The sequence below is a fragment of the Strigops habroptila genome, chromosome 2, assembly GCF_004027225.2.
Source record: "Strigops habroptila isolate Jane chromosome 2, bStrHab1.2.pri, whole genome shotgun sequence".
Classification (NCBI taxonomy): Eukaryota; Metazoa; Chordata; class Aves; order Psittaciformes; family Psittacidae; genus Strigops; species Strigops habroptila.
Window position 1 is genome coordinate 13,392,553 of NC_044278.2, and position 21,620 is coordinate 13,414,172.

The 21,620-nt window shown below is 36.9% G+C and overlaps 1 protein-coding gene across 7 annotated transcripts in view; it reads right to left on the reverse strand.

Annotated features, from left to right (window-relative positions):
- Positions 1-21,620, reverse strand: part of LOC115601713 (ephrin type-A receptor 6) — a 490,729-nt gene that overhangs the window by 90,854 nt on the left and 378,255 nt on the right. For 5 of the 7 annotated variants that reach the window (XM_030472041.1, XM_030472042.1, XM_030472046.1 and 2 more), the window contains one exon: positions 1,000-1,122. The exons of the other annotated variants lie outside the window; for them this stretch is intronic. In XM_030472041.1, the coding sequence (XP_030327901.1) occupies positions 1,000-1,122 (123 nt within the window). The remainder of the gene's footprint in view (positions 1-999; positions 1,123-21,620) is intronic. 7 annotated transcript variants of the gene reach the window in all.

The following is a 21,620-nucleotide window of genomic DNA, read 5'->3' on the forward strand; positions in this document are numbered from 1 at the left end:
AAGATGTCCTGAAAGTACACAAATGTGACATTGGCCCATGTACAGATTAATTTTACACAGAAATATGTAATTTGGAAAGGAACAGAAATAAACTTTGATCCAGTTTTAACTGTAATTAAGGTACATGTATTTATTCTTCATTTCTTAGTTTTGATGGAAGATGGTGTTTAATAGCTCCGGAAGAGAATGGATAACACATAAAGCCTTTCTGGGAAAGGATGCCTCTAACCTGTCCTTTCTTGTTTCAGCCCAGTAGCTGATAGCAGCCTGTTTACCTGGCATGGTGTTCTCATTCTTGGACTACACTCAACCTTATGCCAACCCTCTGGGGTCCCTCGTGCCATCATCAGCTGTGCCTCTGCTGGGGACCTTGCCAGAGGCAGTGCAGAATGCTGTGCTGGCAACACAGGCAATGGGGCTTTCTCACTCATTTTAAGAGAATTATAGTAGTTCAAATTGTCATAAAAGTTACTGAAAAATGTTAAGGCTGTTTTCATGAGATACAAGTTGCAACTACAGAAGCATACAAAGGATTTAAACACTACATCAATACATAATTAAATTTTCCCTTTCCAAATTTGTCTTGCTTCGATTTTTTAGCAAGGGAATGAAAATTCTTATGGAAGAGTCAGAGAGTCACATAAAATCTGTGATTTTATAGAGGCATTTTTAAAGTTATGTTTCTCTGGTGCACATGGGCATGCTTCGTGAAGCGTATACTAGAGAATACCAAGCCTTCTCTTACAATATTTAGGTTGATCACCTAACAACAGATCCATTTCCCTCACAATTTCTCTTATACATTGATTCAGGAAAATGGCTAGTTCCTGAAAAGTAATTTATTTTTTCATATCTTTTCAGTTTGGCTTTTTTATTGGAAGGGACATCTAGTCTTCCTGTCAGACCAATACCAAATTTTGTTCCCCTAAGATGTGTGGAGACATGGGGCAAATGGTGAAAGGAAAGATTGATGGCAGGGGAATAGGCTGGAATACCTACCAGAGGAAATGCTGGGGGGTAAAGATCCACCCCCTGACACTGGATGTGAGGCCAGGATGCTATTTAAAAATCCCGCCCTCAGGAATCTCGAAAGAGACTTCACCCCAATGGTCGGAAAGGATCCTTTCAAAGAGATAAAAATGATCATTAATCAAATGACTTGTTCTTTGGCTGATAAAAGAAGTTGACTGTTTAAAGAAAGAATAACCAAATCTATGCAGAGTTAACAGTTTCACTGGAACAGATCTTATAAAAAGCAGTTAAAAGTCTTTGTTGCTTTTTAATCAAGTCATACAATACACAGCTTTAACCAGAAAGAGGTTGTTTTCTGCATACTTTGCAAATGAAGAATTCCAGCACCTCTAGGAATTGAAAAAAATTGGTATTTTAAAGGCAAATCACATCTACTGGATATTCGTAATGCATTCCAAAATAACTATGCCATAGAGGCAATTTACAGTTTTGTATACAAATCAAAGAGAGACCAGTAGTGGTGAAGCTATATCAGCAAAGCTGTGTTTAATCTAGTATTTTAAAGCCACCTGACAAAAGTCATGTCAGACAAGAGGAGAAGGAGAACCAGAACTTGCAGCTACATTACTGTCTTCTGTGTCAGGGCAGCTATGTCAGTCAGAGCTTCTATCACATCTCCTAACAACTATCAGTATATGGACGCAGGCCAAAACCAGGAGTATGGCCCCTTTCTGCTTTGCTCTCACCAGAAACTTAACACATTTTACACTTTCAGTATAATAAACTTTTTATTCTTCTCATTGCCTAAATGTATAGTTTTGTTTCTGGAAACAATGATCATCTCATCCACCTCTTTTAAAGTAAGTACTTGTGACATATCTATTATAGTTATGTGATAGTGACTCTTTATCATCTTTTTCAGCTTTCTGGGCATGTACAGAGATCTAGAGACATCATTTCAGCTAGCTTGTGTTAATGCTTAGTTAACGCCAGCATCAAAGATGGATCTGAAATGAGAGCTCTACACATCTTGCTTAAAAGCACAGTCAAGATTCTCCCATCTTACAATGAATTTAAATTGACAATCAGAATAATTTGGGTTTTTTTGCAAGTACATCAAGCAAGCATCCATCCAAAATTTTAGGCATTGGCAAGTTTGTTTTCATCACCTTGCAGATATTATATGGTTGTTTTTTAAAGAGAAAGAAAACATCTTAATATTTATATACAATGAGAAAAATAAATGGCCCTCTTGAAATTAATGCAATAGTTGGTTGTTTGGGGTTTTTTTAACTAATAAAAATACAGAGAAGAAAATCTAGCATCAAAACACACATATATATTTGCTGAACTTAAAGTAGCCTAAGAGAGCTTTGAATTTTTCTCTGCAGTTTTCAAGCAAGAGTTCTATTGTTTCTTCTCAATACACTTGCCCTTTAAATCATTATTAGACCTGCTACAGTCTGTGGAAGAAGAATTAATTTAATTAGTGTTCTGGATGCAGTATTTTTATATATGATGGCTAGAGATAAGGCATAAAATTTTCCCTCTGACCACTCCAGAAAAGCCTTCAGCATTCTTGTAAAAGTGTTTTCAAAATCCATGGCTTTTATTTTAAAATGTTTTCAGAAGTAATCATGGATAGAGAGTCCAGAATGAAATATACAGAAATTCAATATTAAAATGGAAAATTGCTTCATTAACTCCAGGATGTTTGGTACTAAACAGCATCCTAAAACATGAAGGCTAAATAATGAACATACAAAGACTTCCCAAATAAAACTTTGCTTCTCTGATTCAAAATATGAATTATACCAACCATAAAGTAGACCCACTGTGAGTCACATGCCATATGTACAAAGCTTCAGAAAAGCCAAACAGCTTGAGCTTCACCATCGACATTTTCTTACATTTAAATGGTGTTAAATGGCAAATAACTCATTTCCTAGCAGTCTTACAATAAGTTGCTTTGTTATAGGAAGTAATGAAGACACAATCAAGTTCATTTCACTTATTGTACACATTCAGAAATGAAAACGAGGAGCAGCAAATTTTGGAGCAATTCAGTCAGTGAATACTAAGAAGAGAGCAAGAGGAATAAAATTCTTGAGGCTTTATAAGCAGCAAATAACTAAAGGAATACATATAAATAACATTTTACTCTCACACTTAAAAGATTCAGTTGCGTAAGTGTAAACTCTTTGTGTCATTTGAGATGCTCTAGAAAATCAACATTCATATCTGACTGGCAGATGTGACAATATCTGCAGGAGATTTGCACTCTTTGTAAGTGGCAGGAAGAAGAAAAGCAGCATTAATTGGGTATCTACGAGTAGCCATCTCGTGTTGTTTTAGGCAACTGAATCTCATCCAAATAGCCTACTGTCACCTCAAAAATGTCTCTGATTAAGTAGAATAGAGTTACAAGAACAAAACCTCATTTAGTCTTTTCTAGAAGGCCACAAGCAGCTTCTGAAAAGGACAAGGATGATAACATTTAGCCCTGATCAGTATCGATCAACATAAAATTGCAGACAAAGGAGAGATTGAAAGTTCATTACTCTTTTGATATTATCACCTGCAAAATGGCAATACAGTTTGAGATTATTATATGACTATATATGTGGACATTGATTATCATTGCAGGTAGTGGGTAAAGAAAATTAATTCTCTTACGTCACATCAACCACCACCAGGACAGAGGCTTGATAAGAGCTTTGGGCATTTACAGTAATTTAGAAGGTTACTCAAATTTTTACTTGTTTGCATAAACATTCATTAAACATTTGAAACAAAATCTGCTGCAACAAAAAATTGTGTTCAAGACAGAAAGGGAGAAAGCTCTCTGCTAATACCACAAAAATGAACGAAGGTGTGAGCATGATATTAAAGAGAAAGCATCGGTTTTGCAGAAATATTATAAAATTCTGTGTGGAAATCAATGAAGAAAAAATAAATTTCCTTCTATCTGCCTTTTTTTTTTTTTTAAATTGGGCAACGAAGGTGTAGTCTTTCCTCTTTTTTTCCAAATCGGAATCATGCTTTGCTAAAGCCCACCAAAAATGTGCTTGCTGCTTTATATCCTGCTGCTTTATGCTCCAAATTGCAGAAGCAATATTCATTTTTTAGAGGTGGATTCTAGCAATAGAAATCTTAATGCTTAATTTAAACAATCTCTTTAGAGCAACCGCTATGGACACTTTCAAGATGCTAGGATATTATTTCTTTAGTTTAACAAATTCCTTGAGAAATGCTATTCTGTCAGTGCACATCATACAGAGACTACTGCTTTACACTCATTCTGTTGTTTTGTGTAAAAATTAACACTTATTTTTGCAGTGGGTGCAGTTACACTAATGGGAAGAGCTTTTAGTATAAGGTCTTACTGGTTCTAAATTGGGAAAAGGAGACATTAATATTAAGCCACAGTTCCTCAGGGCTCTGAAATACAGCTGTTACTTAGCAGCTTACTGGCATGGATTTATTGAGGAAAAAAGACAACCAGCCTCTCCCTGCTCCATGAACATTATGCCACCTTAACATGGGAAACTACATTAGTTACAGATATTAGTCGGAAAAGTGCATTGAAACAGTAAAAATATAAGACAGTACCCTGAACAGCTGACAGTTCATGAAGTATACGCCGTTTACTGAGTCCTGTGATACCAGTTTATAACTCAAGAGTAAATTCTTCTGTTTCACAATTATTACAGCTAAGTGCCTGTGCTCAGAGGCAGTGGGGGAGTGCTGAACCAATTAGCCTGCCTTCCACCTTCATCTGTTGTTCCAGGGGGAATATAATCCCACAAATTGTAGAATTTGATAGGGAAATCACTGGCATAGCATCCTAAACTGGCATAGTTTTAGTAGCATATTATCACACAGAGCAGAAAGGCAAGAGCAGATAGCTGGGTGAAGGAAATACATATGCTTAGTTCAGCTCCAGAGCACATACATTAATTCACACACATTTATTAGCTCTTGCATCACAACAGCATGGCCAGCCAGAAGGAACAGACATTTCTCCCCACAGCAAGGGCACATCCCATCGCCTAGGGCTAGCAGCAGCGTAACTGTGCTGAAAAGTTCTAGGTACACAAAGGAGAGACAGCTCTGCCACATGGCTCAGCAATAGTACTCAATGGATGGATGGCTGGATGAAAATAATGGTGCCAAACAGACCCAGTGTAATACTGGTGGAACAAAATGAACTACAGTGAAACATACAACTTCTGTTTGAATGGAGGGGTGGAGGGGCCCTTGTTAGCTGTAGTAAAAAGCATTTAAAAGGAACTAACTTACTCTCAGGGATTGAGCCAGCTGATAAATGTTAACCTGACCCTTATTTTTGCTGCTGACACTTTACAGACACTTCCAGCATAAGACCCTCAGAAACAGAAGACAGTTTTGTTCTGCTAATGACAGTACATACCTACTCACATCTACTGACTTGAGCTCAAGCATTCCCACCAGTTTTGCTCCCATATGCAGTAAAGTGCCAGCACAGTGACAGCTGTCTCTGGGGCCCACATCCCACCCTTTCCTCCTCTCCAGCTGCTGGCTTCTGTGCCCTGTTACCATCAGCAGCACTTAAGCTGATGCCATGGTAACCCCTGGGTCCATAGGACTCACAGGGATGGCATCTGAAGCTTCTAAGTTGTGCAGATAAAGGCAGGTAAGGCCACCAATCAGCTTGTTCTGTTTGTGTCAGGGTCCCTGAGCCTTGCTGGGAGCAAACAAATCACCTTTTTTCTCACTACAGCAATTGTGCTTGTGGGACCTTGGTGCAGCTTGTGGAGATTTGCTTTTAAAAGGGTGAAACTGATCTAGTTGAAGATGTCCCTGCTCACTGCAGGGGAGTTGGACTAGATGACCTTTCAAGGTCCCTACCAACCCAAACTATTCTATGATTCTATGATACTATGAACATTTCCAAAGTCTCTGCATTGTGTCTAATGATCTGGCTGAAGTACGTTCTTAGAAAGCCTACTGAAGATATAGACAGCTCTTCAGCCATGTTACTTGTTCTTGTTTTTTCTTGTTTATTACACGTTAAACTGATCCAATACTTTCTGCAGGTGGAATTGACCATTTCAGGTGTTGTGTATTTTTGTGCATCTAACAGTTTCAAATTCCAAAGGAGCTCTTCTGCTGTTCAATTTAATAAACAGGAAGGAGAAGTTCTAGAGAGGTCACACTTCTTTATACTAGTACACTCTCAGTTACTTCTTTTTACTAGTACTCTCCTTATTAGTACCATCAAAAGAAGACTTTAGTTTGTTACTATTTTCCCACAATTTTGCTTAAAATTTGGAAAAAACGGAAAAATACACAGTTAGTGTACTTAATATACTTCGCCCCCTCTCCTTCTCTTATTCCCACCACCCCCCCAATTTTTGTTTTATATAGTTTCTTGCATTGATGTTTTTCATAGAGGGATTGTAAAATATAGCTAAGAGAAATTTCTTAGAAACTGCAGATTAAGGCTTTGAGGAAGTCAGTAAAAGGGCTTGTCATGGTTTAACCCCAGCTGGCAACTAATCACCATGCAGTCTCACTGCCTGTCCCCCAACCCCCGTGGGATGGGGAGGACGATCAGAAAAATCCGCAGGTTCAGATAAGAACATATATTGGTATTTGAAATATAGTAAAATATAATAATAACAACAACAATAATGACAAGGAGAGAGAGGAATAAAACCCAAGGAAAATAGGGAAAAAAACCCCAAGTGATGCACAACACAATTACTCACAACCTGCTGACCGATGCCCATACTGTCCCCCAGTAGCAACTGGAAGGTGCTGGCCAGGTCCCCCCAGTTTATATACTGAGTATGATGTTCTATGATATGGAATATCCCTTTATCTAGTTTGGGTCAGCTGTCCTGGCTGTGCTCACTCCCAATTTCTTGTGCACTTCTCCACTGGCAGAGCATGAAAGACCGAAAATTCCATGATTTAGGGTAAGCACTACTTAGCAACAGCTAAAACATTGGTGTGTTACCAACATTATTCTCATACTAAAGCCAAAACACAACACTGCACCAGCTACTAGGAAGAAAATTAACTCTATCCCAGCCAAAACCAAAACATGGCTATAATGAGCTTTTGCATTTGGTTTGGCAGGAAGCAACAGAATGACTTCAGGATGTTTTCACTCCTAGCTACATTCTCATGAAGGTGGGACTGTAATGAAATACTAGAGGACAAAATGTAGAGTTTTCCTGCTTCTGAATTATCCAATGTAATCACTCAATATCTGAGAAAAGGCTGGCCTCTGTTACAAGAACCCTCCATTCTAGTATATAACTTGTTTCAAACTGTTACTAGTGTTTCCATAGGGAAGCTAAAAGAAGGGTTAGAGCGTTTTTCCAAAATTATTTGTAATATATCCATTATGGAAAGTACTGAAAACCGGTCGACTTCTCTCTCACATGGTTTTATTGATTTATCCTTTCTATTCCAGGAGTTGCACATTACTTCATAATCTTTTATGGGGGAACATATGGAAGGTTTTCATGAGGAATGGCTTTATAAAACTTGGAAGTTATGATGTCAGATTACAATTTGTAGTACATTCAAAAGGCTTGACTTGGAATGGAAAAAAAAGATCAGAAGCAGGGCTAAAATTTATTCCGGATGAATTTGATAGATCATATTTTTAGTACACTTAGAAAGCATTCATCTGTACAACCGATTTTAACTTTTTTGAATGCCCTAACCTGGAGACTTAGAATATCGTTTTAATAATTTATTTTAGAGCTTTTTGACACAGGCAAGCAAAGGTGATAGAGAGTGGTATGCCTAAATTTTTACTCACATAACTTACATGTCTTAGGAAAATCTAATTTTCAAGACCACTAAACCATATGTTGCAATACAGATCAAAAAATGTTAGAGCACAACAAAAATTAACAAAAATGAGCATGCTTAACACTATTGACATTGCAGAACCACAAAATGATTGAGGTTGGAGGGGATCTCTGGAGGTCATCAAGTCCAACAAAATCATGGGAAGATTTCCATTACTTTGCAAATAATACAGCAAAAATGCATGAAGGCTAAATTCTGCTCTCAGGTACCTAAGCTAGTAAAACCAAAACCTGTATGACATGCGTTTTGCTATGCAGAGGGAAATTTGTGAGCCAATGTTCAGCAGCAAATTTCCAAAGGGTGGTCTCAATTTGTTTCCCCAGATTCTGCTCGAGTAAATGACAGCATCACAGAGCACTCATGAATAATTCTATCATTCCTGAATGCACTTTCAAGAACTCATAGGTCTTTAACTGGCTTTGTCTGAGCAAAGCAGCCTGATTTTTTTTATATCACTCTTGTAAAATACAGAGCTTGGAATCTTAACTCAAAGTAGAAAGTACTGTTAGAATACTTAAATATTCTAAATATGCAGTTGATGTAAAACAGGGAACATCTTCATTTACCAGGTAGACTCTGACTAATTAAGTTAGAAATACTAATTACCTGACACATCTCCAAGGGAACAACTACCATGGAAATTATATCATTTACATTAGTAGATTTAGCAAGATGACAAAGTATATGAATACGAGAAACAGGAAAACAAAATCCCTTGGAGGGACGCAGTTGAGGACTGCTCATTGTGGTATTTTTGACCCGTGAGATTAGAATTCCTTCTGAAGGAACTCCTGTCAACATCGAAACCAGCAAAAGTCCTTTGCATCTGTTCTGCTCCATTTAAGGTCTGGAAATTAGGCAAGATAGGGAATTACCTGGCAGAACCTCTTCAGATAATGAACGGTCATAATTTCAAATACAATGCACTGTCTAAACGTTGAAGTTGAGAGGAGTCTGTGTAAGGGAATAGTAACCCAAGCAAAGTCTTTATTATAAAACCTGGGTGCTCTTGCTAGTTCTTAAGATTAGAGATTAACTATAGTGAGGCAGCACTTTTGTCCTAAGATATGGCATGGGTATATACTGTCTCCTTGACATGTGCCATGGAAAGGCAAATTGTATGTCCTGTTTAGAAGGGAGCTGCAATGAGCTTCAGCCACATTCTCAGTCTGTCATACAGCTGCCCACACACCTGGAATAATCCAGAGGTCCTTTTGCCTGCCTCTGAATAACTATCTCACTTCACTGGGTTTCAGAAACTCACTTCAAAAGATGACCCAGATTTAACTTTAGTTCTGACAGGAGAGGAGGATCACAGGAACTTGTTTGCAACACCATGCATCAAAGAGTGACCAGTTACTTCATTTTTTGGGGGGCTGTTACATAGCCACTATTGGTGATTTAATCTAAGACTAAACTCTGCTGTCTAAATTTAAAACAAGAATGCATCTCATCCCAAATGAAAAGTATTACTCATGAAAACTAAGTGGATTTTCCAAATATTTGTGAGCAAGCTGGTTACCTTTAATCAAAACACACTCTAAGAAAAACTCTCTAAGAAATTGAACAAACTGCATCATGTATTTCTCCCAAATACTCTTAAAAATGGATTAACACATGCTTAAAATTTTTTTGCTATATTTTAGAGAGAGTCCATGCACTTGAAAATATTATTAAAAGAAAAAAAAAAAAAAGAGGCCATTTTTTCCGTGTTATTCTGCATAAGAAATTTTATCAGAAAGGGATAAAGAGTTACATTCTACTGAAAAGTGCAGCAGCCTTCCAAAGTATTCAATGAGCCCAGATTCATAACTAGTTCTTGAGACAGCCATTAGATCTGGAAACACTACGATGTAGCAGCCTTTTATGACAAAATGCTGTAACCAAAATAGCTGTAGTGCAGATGTGCCCTAAGAGCAATAGAAAAAACCCACACTTGTAGAGGAGAACTCTAAGAAATCCAGGGAGTGGAAGACTGCACCTTTGTTGATGAATCAATTTTCAGTCACAAACAATGGCAAAACCTACTTTACTTTCAGTTTGATTTTAATTTTGAATTTCCTTAATTTTATTGTTTTGGGAATAATAAAGCATCCACATGCTTTGGCCCCAATTTTGTGAAGTAGACCACTATAACCTAGTTCTTGGTGGAAATATTTTAAAAGGCCCGCTTTTCTCTATCAAGTCCCCTAATCTCTCCTCCAGACTGAAACTTATGGGATCTACCTGGAAACATGAAGAAGAGAAACACTTGGTAGGGCAAAGTTGCTGTTCTGGTCTCCAACCCTGATGAGTTTAACCTTGAGATCCTTGTGAAAGACAATGCTTTCCTATGAACCTGAAGTGCTGGAGTACTCTTATTTCTTCATTGGTGCATGGAAATAAATCCAGACTTAGGAATATTTACATAGAATGACACTATTATAGAAAATCGCAATTATAGCTAGTTTATGACTTCTCTGGGAGAAAAAGGAAAATGCTGAAAGAAGCTTGCAATTCCTATGGAAGAACTGATGGAAATTACAGAATATTTGGATAGAATATTAACATCTAATTTAATTTCCCTTGCTGCTTCTAGACAAATAGGCCATTTGCGAGAAAAAACTGAGGCAATTGCTTGAAAGAGTTCTACAAATACTATAGCCATTTATTTTGTGATGTGTTAAATGTCAGTGCACACTGAAGTTCTGGTTGCTGAGAAGACTGGTGTGACAACATTAATATGATTAAGGCTTTTAACAGAAACAACAACTGTTGTGTTGAATCATCTCTGTAGTCTTAATGGAATAGTAATTGGAAATAGTGTGCTTCTGTTATGAGGTAAACCAATCTGTGTATATTTAAGCTGTATATTAAATAAGTATTTTTCAGTCAGTGCTTAAACTAAAAATAGCTTTAGCGCAATGCCAAACAAGAACTCTGATATCTTTATGTATTTAAAGTTATGTATGATATCCAGAACATGGTTCCAAGCATTGCATGTACATTTGGATTTCATGATCATGCATGTATCCAAATCCTGTACATTTGGATTTCATGATCATGCATGTATTATCAAATTAGTCGGAAACAAAATACTTTAAAATTACAGTTTTCATGATAGAAAAAACAAGCCTGCAATATTGGCCAAACCCTCTGTCATTCATTTTGTACACATCCTAATTTGCGGAATGACCATTAATAATTAGCAATACGAATTTCATTTCAGTAGTCTTTTGATCACCCAATTTTTATGATTTTGGAAAGAAAGATCCTGAGTAAAACCTGCACACTCCTATGATATGGATTTCTTCATCGTTTAAGACAGAGACCTCCTATGTGAAATGCTGATGGGGTCTTATAAATGTGATGGTTAACAAGTTCTACGGGCTTTTAAATTTTCATATGTTCCATAAAAAGAGAGAGAATATGTTTTACTTTTGTACTTCATGTTTAAAAATTGCAGTGAGTTTTAATTTAAGGAGTGAAACAGCTTTTCACGGATGACATCTGAAGATGAATGCATTCATGCAGCCTGCTGTACTTTCTGCAGTTCTGCAATTAAAGCTCTGATTATCCACTCTTTTAGCCTTGCTAGCCTGTAACAGTATGAACAAAGAGTAGGAGATAAACGCTCTCCACTTTCAAACAGTAATTAGCACCATTGAAATAGGCTCAGTGTTTCCGGTTAAGAAAAACACTCGGGGCTGAATTTCCAAAGAGTCAGGTGACAAAAAGTTAAACAAACGTGGAGTATAAATTGAGGGTGAGGATTCCTTTCTCTATTCACATTCATACCAGTCACAATCGACATTTCACTAGTATCAATGCAATTAAGTACAGAGGTTTGATTTTCTTCTTGGTTACTAACACCAAGTGACTCCCTCAAATAAGTGATGCCAAAATCAGAAGTTAGGAAGGCTGCCGCCATTATCATTACCATAATGTCAGATGAACTCTTTGATTAGAAATGTATTACAGACTGGTTTACATTTACAAATCTATATGCTACATAAAAAAACATTTCTGCCTAGGCTCAATGTAGATGTCCCAGCCCACATTTGATAACTCATGTTAGAAGCCAGGTCGTAGGCAGCTCCTGTAGCTATCTGATGGCCTGTGGCATATGCATGGGCATTCTGCTTCCTTTTTCTTTTTGGAAAATGCTATGGACCAAAGAGAATTAGCTGTGCTTGTTAATTATCTCTTTGTTGATATCAGTGTATTCAGAGAATTATCTTTCAAGCTCAAAGACCACTTGGTGTTAAGGTTGAATGCCATGTGGTAAAACTTCTCTCATTTGATCTTGTGCTAGTTTTGGCAACAGCAATTCTGGCAAGATGAATATTGGGCAGTCAGCATTTACGCAGGCCACAAAATCATATTTTTCAAAGCTTAAAAAGGTATTCATTGAAAATTGGAAATAAATTGCCAATCTTACCTAAAACAGCAGAACAGTGTATGCTGAAGAATGTACTCAACTACAGCTGAGAGGAAAAATGCAGAAAGGAAAGAGTGGAGACTCATTTCCAAAGTGGGTAAGTTATTATCAGTCTAGGGAGAAATTAAAAAGTTTCTGTTGTTTCAGGAAGAAAGGAAACCAATTATGTGATTCTAGCAACAGTACAGGAGTTTGTTTCAGATTTCTACTATTATGAAAATTCTGTACTATGCTTCTCTAGATGAAATACTGAAATAAAGTCATTATCAGCTAAACTTATTTACTTTCAAATTTTATTCAGCAGAAATTACCTTGTTAAAGTTTAGTAGAAAAATGACAATATTTACCAACTGATGTAGTCATAAATCTATTCTGAGATGTCAGACTGAATGCATTTGCCTCTTCAAATGTGTTTACAGGGTTGTTATTAGTGTTTTGTGCTTGTGTTAAGAACATACTTAAGCTGAATACTCTGTAAACTCATGCCATCGAATTACGTTTTTTTAAATAACTATTTTTTTCCCACATTGCTTCTCTCTTTTACTTGTGTCCCCCTTAAAAGGTTTATCATCTACTCCTGATTTATAAGCAGTGTCAAAACTATGTTTATCTGTGAAGAACTGTAAAATGTAAGCAGCAATATTTTTTGCAAACTGTATTTCTAACCAAAACGTCAAGAGTCTGGAATGGATCCCAGAGAGTTTGCATCTAAATTATTAATTCATCTGGAACCTGAACTATGTACGTATTAAGAATCAGAAAGATAATTAGAGTCTGTGAGATGGATACAGCAAGACTCACAGTAAGTAATGAAAGGAACTTGGAGGTCAGAAATATACAAAGAATGTCAAGTGATGGGCTAAATTAATAGATTCTGAATAAACAGATTACAGATAAAAATGCTATTAAAATGATGGCATTATTTTTTGTGGATGTTGATGATAGTGCTGGAAGAATGGTGGAAGTAGAAACTTTGTATCTGCCTTGGCTGGAGCTGCAACGCTGAGTGAGATGAGGAAGCAAAATGTGCGGGTGTGTTCGCTGTCATTAAAGTTCTCACTTGTTCTCCAGAGCAGAACACAGAAAACATATGGCACTTTTCAACAGGCCATTGCTCAAACAAGTCTGAGCAGATTTTCATTGCATAATATGACTGTTCTGCTTCTAAATGTTGAAGATTTCCTACTAATCACTGAAAATGGTTACTTTCAGCAGCTTTCACTTCTGTACATTGGAAAACTAATCTGTATGTGGGAAGCATGTCCCAACTGGCAATATTCCACACAAGTGCTTTGATTCATGTATGAGGAGGATGTGTCTGGTTTGAGATAAATAGAAACTCTTAGAGAAACCTATCTGTGGTTTGCTAAAACAAACTGGTAGCACCTCCTTCTCAGGATGTCCCTTTCTTCTCTCTTCTGTTCTCCTTCCATCCCTTCCAAAGCATTAAAACTAGAGTTGTTTATAGAAATCCTTGCATTAGAAAGAAGATGATGTTGTAAATAAGCAAAGGTTTCTTTCATCCGAATCTCCTGTTTCCATAACACACAATAGCAGATCATTTATATGAGAAAATTACTAATCCCTATTTTAATTCTTCTTCTTCATATGAATCTGCTATTAATGATATCTCAAGCTTGTTGCCTTCCATTAGAAATTTAGATATCCTTAAGCTGTAGTAAAAACTACAATACAATCTCTTGAGGCAGAGGTTTATATGACAATGTTTCTGCATATGACAGTTTATATGTGTGACATCTGGACAGCACCTACCATAACTACCTGATGAAATATGGCTGATGGCTTCTCTATTTTGAGGTGACAGGAGAATAATCACAAAGCTCTTGCTTATTCTAGTTCAGGTAAATCTATGACCACAACTTGTCCTTACGTATTAACCTGTACCACATTGCTGGCATTACCCCTTCCACTAATTACTTGTTGGTCTTGCATGTGCCGTTTCATCACAAATTTGGCAAAGTGAACTGGTAGGCCTAAGCAACATAGAATAAGAAAAAATTATTTTTTCATTCCTTATTCATATACTTTCAAACAAATGTAAAATTTAGAGATGTGAACAAGAGAAGGGGTACAACTTTTCTGGAACAGTTTTAATGACTCAAACATTCATCCAGTTAATCAAAGTTCAGGCATACAAGCTGATCTATTTGCATAGTAGGTGAATTAGGGTATGTTTACAGAATGCTTATTTCTTCTGTGAAGGTTTTAACTCAGACAGGTAGTAACTAGAACCTGGCAGCATAACATGGTCAAAAGTACTAACACCAATACTACTGGTCCACAAAGATTGTCAGTATATTCAATATGAGAAAGCACAGATAACAGTACTCTGTTTTCAATAGTGACACAGACATGTACATTAATTTTAAAAAGTTATTTAAGGATCTCAACTTACCAATAAAAATCTAGTTGCTATCGTGTACCTGTTTAATGAGACATGCATTTTCTGAGGCTTGCAGAGTACTAAGATACATACCTCCATTCTTAGATACCTAAAATACACTGGATTAGAAAAGATTAATATTATTTATAACATTCACTACCTTTTACAACTTTTCTGTAAAAAGGTTCCAGCATTACTATTTAGTTCATATTCTGGCTTCAATAGCACTCTGCCCCCTGGGTTTCTAAACACTTCATAAATACAGTTGGACTTGATCTTAAAAGCCTTTTCCAACCTAAATGATCCTATGATTCTATGATAAATGAACTTGTAAGTCCTTAGATTAAACTTTTCATACATGTAAGGTAGGCTTATTCAAAGAATTGGAGAAATGCAAACAAAATGGTGAGGGTGAACATGAACTCTTCACCCACGAGCAAACTTTGGGCAACATTAAGATACACTGAGAATAACTTTGCATCAAATTGAAAGCACCAGGGATATATTAAAAGTTCCATGCATTAATGTAAATTTGAATTTAGTTAAGCCAGTGAGAATAGCAGCTGTTTCTCTTAAAAAAATAACAATGGGGACTGAACAGTCATCATAATTATGTATCCCATCTTTCAACTTGTCACCTCAAGGAGAAGCTGTGTTCCTTGTCAGACACGGATCTAGACAAACATCTGCCATGGGACTGGAACATCAAATTATCTCTATTATTTTGTTATCTGATCTAGATTTCTTCCATAAAAGTTCAGTCTTTGTGTAACATCTTAACTCAAAATATCACGAAAAAAGTAAAACTTGGTATGAAATGCTTCTATCCTAAGCTTATTATCAAGAACTAACTGTAATCCATGAAAATATAGAGATATTCTTCTAACTGTGACAGCCTTCCTGGTACGAGGTCTTATGTCACTGCAGCCTACAGTAGCTTTACTGCCACTCTTCCATTATTTAGATGACTGGTAGAACAAGAACTACAATTGCAAACTAAGAGACTAATGACAGCACAAAAGAAAGAAAGGTAGTAAGCAAATTAATCTCAGCCAATGAGTTGACAATTATGACTACATTATATCACTATCCATACATATTCCAAAGTGCACTGTGTGATTTAACTCTTTTCCTTAGCACTTTCCTCAAATTTCCCCAGGAAATTTCTGATTAAACTACTGCACATTCAGGGTAATAACAGCTAGGAAACTGTCCTCAGTGGTTCATTGTCAGCCTGGAAAGATACAAATAGTATGGTCCAGGGCTTTTGCTACTGTTCTGTTTTCTCCTTAATGACTGTGATGCTGGAACTAAAATTGTGAGTCTAAATCTGAGAAAGACAGCAAAATGGAAGGACTTGGCATGCTAGGAAAAACTGCGAGAAAACACAGGACAAAATTCTGGAAGATAAAGAGAGTCAATGGAGATGGCAGTAAACAACCACACAAATACATCCTGAAGGAAAGACTAGACAGACAGCTGTTTCACAGAGGAGGATCTATGCGTAATAATAAATCAAAATAAAAGCCAACAGTGGCTGCTATTGAAACCCATACATATTTAAAGATTAGTAGCACAGTTTACATTTAAAATAATTATTTCCTGCTTGCTAGTGGAAGGTAAGGCTCAGCATCCACTGTATCCACTCTTGAAACCCACACTTTAAAAAACATATGAATTGACTGGAAGGAGTCCAAAGGAAAGCATTAAGAATGAGCAAAGGTCTAGCAAACGTATACCATGAAGAAGGACTTGACAGAACCTGGGTGATTTACTGAAGACAGTAAAGACATTATAATGGTCTACAAATGTAAAATATTACTGCAAAGAGGAAAGGAACAAACTGTTCCAGCACACACAAGAAAAGAGTTAATGGCCTTAAGGCGCAGTAAAAAAATAATCCAATTTAACACTAGAAAGGTTAAGTATGAGGATAGTTAAACACTCAACAGATTGCCCAGGGAGGCTGTGGAATCTTCACCAGGAGAGGTTTCTGTGAATAGGATAGGCAACCATCTATCCAGACTAGTTTAAATATAACTGATTCTGCCTTGTGGCAGGAAGATGGACAACATGATGTCCCAGTGTCCTTCACAGCCCAATGCTGACATTCTGTGAATTATAAGAGAATCGTTTATTGTTGAAAAATAATACAAAGTTTATTTAATTTGCCTTGTAAGAGGACACAACCCTGCTTCATTTTTGAGCATACTGTAATATTTAACGATTAGGTTGAAGCTTACCAAATAGTGCTTCTGGTATAATCTGACTTCACTAGGCTCTAAAATACAGCAGAACCTCTCTCAGCTATCATTATCAATTATTCTCAAACTCAGCATGTCTTGGTATTTATTTCAGTGAGAGCATCTAATTTCTCTTTTAGCAAAGATTTAGCAACAACAAAGTTGCAACCAGGTTTTACCAATACTCAGTCACATGTATACTTACTAATGTGGTATTGCCTCTATACAGAATAAGAAATGAATGTACAGTTACCAAAATAAATCAACAGCTTGTGACTCAGGATTATTAATTGCTTAATATACACTCTTTAACACTCTCACTCCTTTAACTGTCAATTGCAATTGCAATTGTCATTTATAATTGTTCCCATCATTGCTTATACAGTTTTCCTACACAGGCAACAGATTAGCCATGTTGTTGCAAACCTGTCAGGGCACTGCAATCTTGTCTCCCCCTGTTACTCATTAAATCTTCCAGTTGCAGTTTTTAAAAAAGCTCCAACCCTTCATGTATCACCTACATGTTATAACTATCATGCCCTTTAACTTATTATACCACATTATTCTCTACTATCATGTTGAAGGACGAAATTGCATACTATATTCAGAATGGAAACGCAATCACTTGCAGTTAATAATGATGTAATTATGCAAACTGAAAACCACGATTTTCCTTAAAAGGAAAGAAAATATAAAGTCTGGCCGTTTCTTATCTACAGGACTTCATCTTTTTATGGCTGTTGGTATGAATTATTTTTGTCACCTCTTTTTCTCCTAGAACCACATCCCACATCAAGGCATCTAAATATCTTTGAAAGTCAGCTCCAACATGTCTGAATACAGACATCTGAAGTCAAAGGATCCCGAAGAAAGTGAAATCGTGTTTCCTGGATGTAACCTATAAAAGTAGAATTATAGAGGTTTAGTTATGTTAGATGCTGTACCATGGTCAGATTAAGCTGCTGCTAACAAGATGTTAGCTGTTTGACTGTTTGACAACAGGCTTTTTCTTCATTGCTTATCGTCCTGTGAAAGATGTTACATCAGAATTGACAGTTATAATGTATAGCTTGCTAGCTGCAAAACAGAAAAGCAGAATGCAGAAATGTGACTGGTTTGAACTGCAGGAAACAATAATGGCACTTTGATCTCTGTGAACAATTCTCAGAATGTAATGAATAAAAAGAAAAAATAATTTTTTCCAGAGGTTTAAAAGCCAATTTCTTTGAAGTATATGTCATTCAGGAGGATTAAGAATCATTTTTTGCCAGCAACCTTCAACAAATGGAATGCATGGTAGTTTGTATATGTTTCTTGAAATATCCGCATGTATGCATGCATGTGTAGAAATCAGAGAATCATAGAATGGTTTGGGTTGGAATGGACCTTAAAGATCATCTAATTCCAACCCCCTTGCCACAGACAGGGACAGCTTTCACTAAACCAGGTTGCTCAAAGCCCCATCCAGCCTGGCCTTGAACAATTCCAGGGATGGGACATCCACAAATTCTCTAGGCAATCTGTTCCAGTCTCTCACTGCTCTCACAGTGATGAATTTGTTCCTAACACCTAATATAAATCCACCCTTTTCCAGTTTAAAGCCATTCCCCTTTGTCCTGTCACTACCTGACCTTGTAAAAAGTCCCTCTCCAGATTTCTTGTAGGCCCCGTTTAGGTATTGGAAGACCGTTTATAAGGTCTCCCTAGAGCCACTTGTCACCAGTCTCCACTTGGACATTGAGCCATATGCTTCATCAGACAAATTAAGCTTTATGCCTAATGTCATATTAGCCCACTGGCTAATGTGATACACATAGAGTCTCACCACCACTCTATGTCCTAGTGGATTGTCCATAAGCAGAATGGAAGATATTCAGGGATGAGTAATGTCTTCATACCCTGCTGTGCATCTGGGCTGCATAAGGCAGGCGTAAGTGCCTGCCAGTGCAAGGCTGGGTTCAATGTGTGGGTCTGAAGCCATTTTGGCCTCCAACAAGTACATCTGTGCCTGGAGGTGCCAGTGATGTCTCACTGATGTACTGAGATTACTGACAGAAGTAAATGTCAAGCTCTGAAATTGGTTACACTGAAGGTTATAAACTACTATAATGCTAACATGGAATTTATTAACATTGTATGTTTTCTGTTGGCCCTGAAGGTTTTACTTTTCAGAAATCAATGGTAAGTACTGTAATGTAGGTCACAATTTTTTTAGTGCATAATCATAATCATACTTTGTAAGCTATCATGGTGTAGCCTACTTCAAATAGTCGCAACTTAACTCTTAAAAGGTCAACAACTTGAACTTTGCACAATCGCATTTCTTGGGAGTACAATTTCACCATACATGACTAAGTTAAGAATGTTATGAACACTGCCACAAAATTTCCTCAGTCCTTTTGCATAACTGCCAAATAGACATTGCTGTGTATAATAAACACATGTACTGCAAAATATGTCACCTTTCAAATTGAATTCTGAACTCCATTTAACAGTCTTAACCTGTTAACTGGTTGGAAAAAAGGGCAACTTTAAATTCATTACGCTGAGGGCTCTAAGGCCTAGAACACAATGTCTTAGCTGAAAAAACCCAAAACCAAAAACATTGTTGTCACAGCATTTTTGAACACTGAAAAATGGGTCAGGTATGAAAAGCTATATACTGCAAACTGTAGTGAAAGAGGATGATGCTGCTGCTTTGCCTTCCTCATGGACAAGGCAGAGTACACTGTTATCAGGACTCTTCTTGCACTGAACAGGTTATATACAATAATTTAAAGAGAAACCTTATGATTAAAGCTTTGAATTAATCTGCCAGATGACTGACTACATATTTCAGAACAAGCTTATATTGTAATAAGCAGAAAGTTACTAAACCAAAACCGTGAGGAGACAATAAGGGAGTTGAAGGTCTTGTTCCAAATCCAGACTTGATTTTAAGAGGATGTAAGCTTACACAGAACCAAAACTCTTGGTGCTGCCTTCATTCATCCTCCTTTTGTGATGGGATTAATTTGAAAACTCTTCTGGAAAATAGCAATATACATAATGTTGTTAAAGAAAATGAATGTGTTAAAAGTATTGCTCTTGTACATGTCACAGTTTTGAATCCTCCAGTAGTCAAAGCTCAGAAACAGAAGCAATTCCTTTGAAATTAATTTTAACAATTGAAAGTTATTTGGGGTAAAGTCTGAGGGGGAGGCAAACAAATGAAGATTATGACTACAATAAAGCCCTTGCAAGCATTGATACTTTGAATTGACACAATATTATACAGTAATGACAAGGTTGTGCTGTAAACTATTGTGTAAGATACCATAAAGCTAAACTAACTATAGATTCCAGTTTGGCTAACGCAACACCAATGATTTCTTCCAGTACAGTTACAATACTCAGTGACCATTTTTTCATGTCTCTTGTAGATATAGTTATGTTGGCAGGTGTTTGCTGTAAGCATGCCTTTAATTTACTTTACCGACTTTCCATAGAAAGTCTGAAACACAGACTTTAGCATGACGTATAAGACAGATCGTACTTCTATACAGCCCAGATCTCAATGTTGGTTACATATACTCATGCTGGAGAAAAAAGTTTTATTTTTCTTATACCTGTTTATGAAATAGCATCAGCTTGGACGATGACATACAGCTCAGCTGAGCATGCCCTGACAGACCCAAGAAGACATCTCAAAATTATTACTGTGTTAATCTGACTTGAAAGGGAAACATGAATGCTTTTATAAAGTACCTAAGCATCTCTCACAGATTTCCGAGACCATATGCACCCTTTTATGGCAAACCATACAAGGAATGGTGTTGCTAAACCAAACCAAACAGGAATAAAGTTTCCCTTGGAACTTCTGATTAGCAATATAAGTGAACAATCAGATCCAGATTCCGTGCTATGGTGTATTTGCCTTGGCCTGGCAAATTGCCCTTGAAATGAACTCTCTGCTAACAGAAAGCTTGTGCTACAGCAACTGTTCTGCCTACTGCTCTCTGTGATTAGGGACTGCAGTTAGGACAAATGAGAAATGAAGCAATCAGAAAAGGGCATTAAAACACTGTTTCAGCCTTACTTTTGAGCAGGCTTAGTTTAGCATTTTTTTCATCCTGTACAGTACATATTCCATAGCAATTTTGAAAACAGTATAATTTAAAAGTTAACATCTGCTTAGCTGGTAGCACCAGATAAAAGCTCTCATTTGTAATGAACAGGAGAATTTGTTATTGCCCTAGTCAATAGCTACTGACTCGGCAAAGCACTTCTGCTTATTACAATCAGATTCTCTTTCTTTTTTGTCCAATAGTCAATGACACTGTAATGGAAGGTACTGCTTACAAACTGATGCAATATATATCAGCAACTGCTAGCAGCTAATGACTAATGGTTACAAAGAGGAAAGCATGTGCTAAGAACAGCATTACGTGCCTATTAATCAAATTTACTGCATCCAATGTGCCTTTATACATTAGTGGAACTGTAATGCACATCAGTTTCTGCTGTTGCTAATCTAAGTTTTAACACAAAACACCTTTTAATCATTACATAAATAATTTGGCTAGGACAAGGTTCTGACTTCTATGGCACACCTTTTAGTTACAGGAAATTTCCGTCCTGTGTTGGCTTGTGCAATCCTAGATTTAGAATTTAGTGGTTCTGCTCCCAGCTGAAGCCGTGTTATTTTCTAAATACCACAGATGGGGCA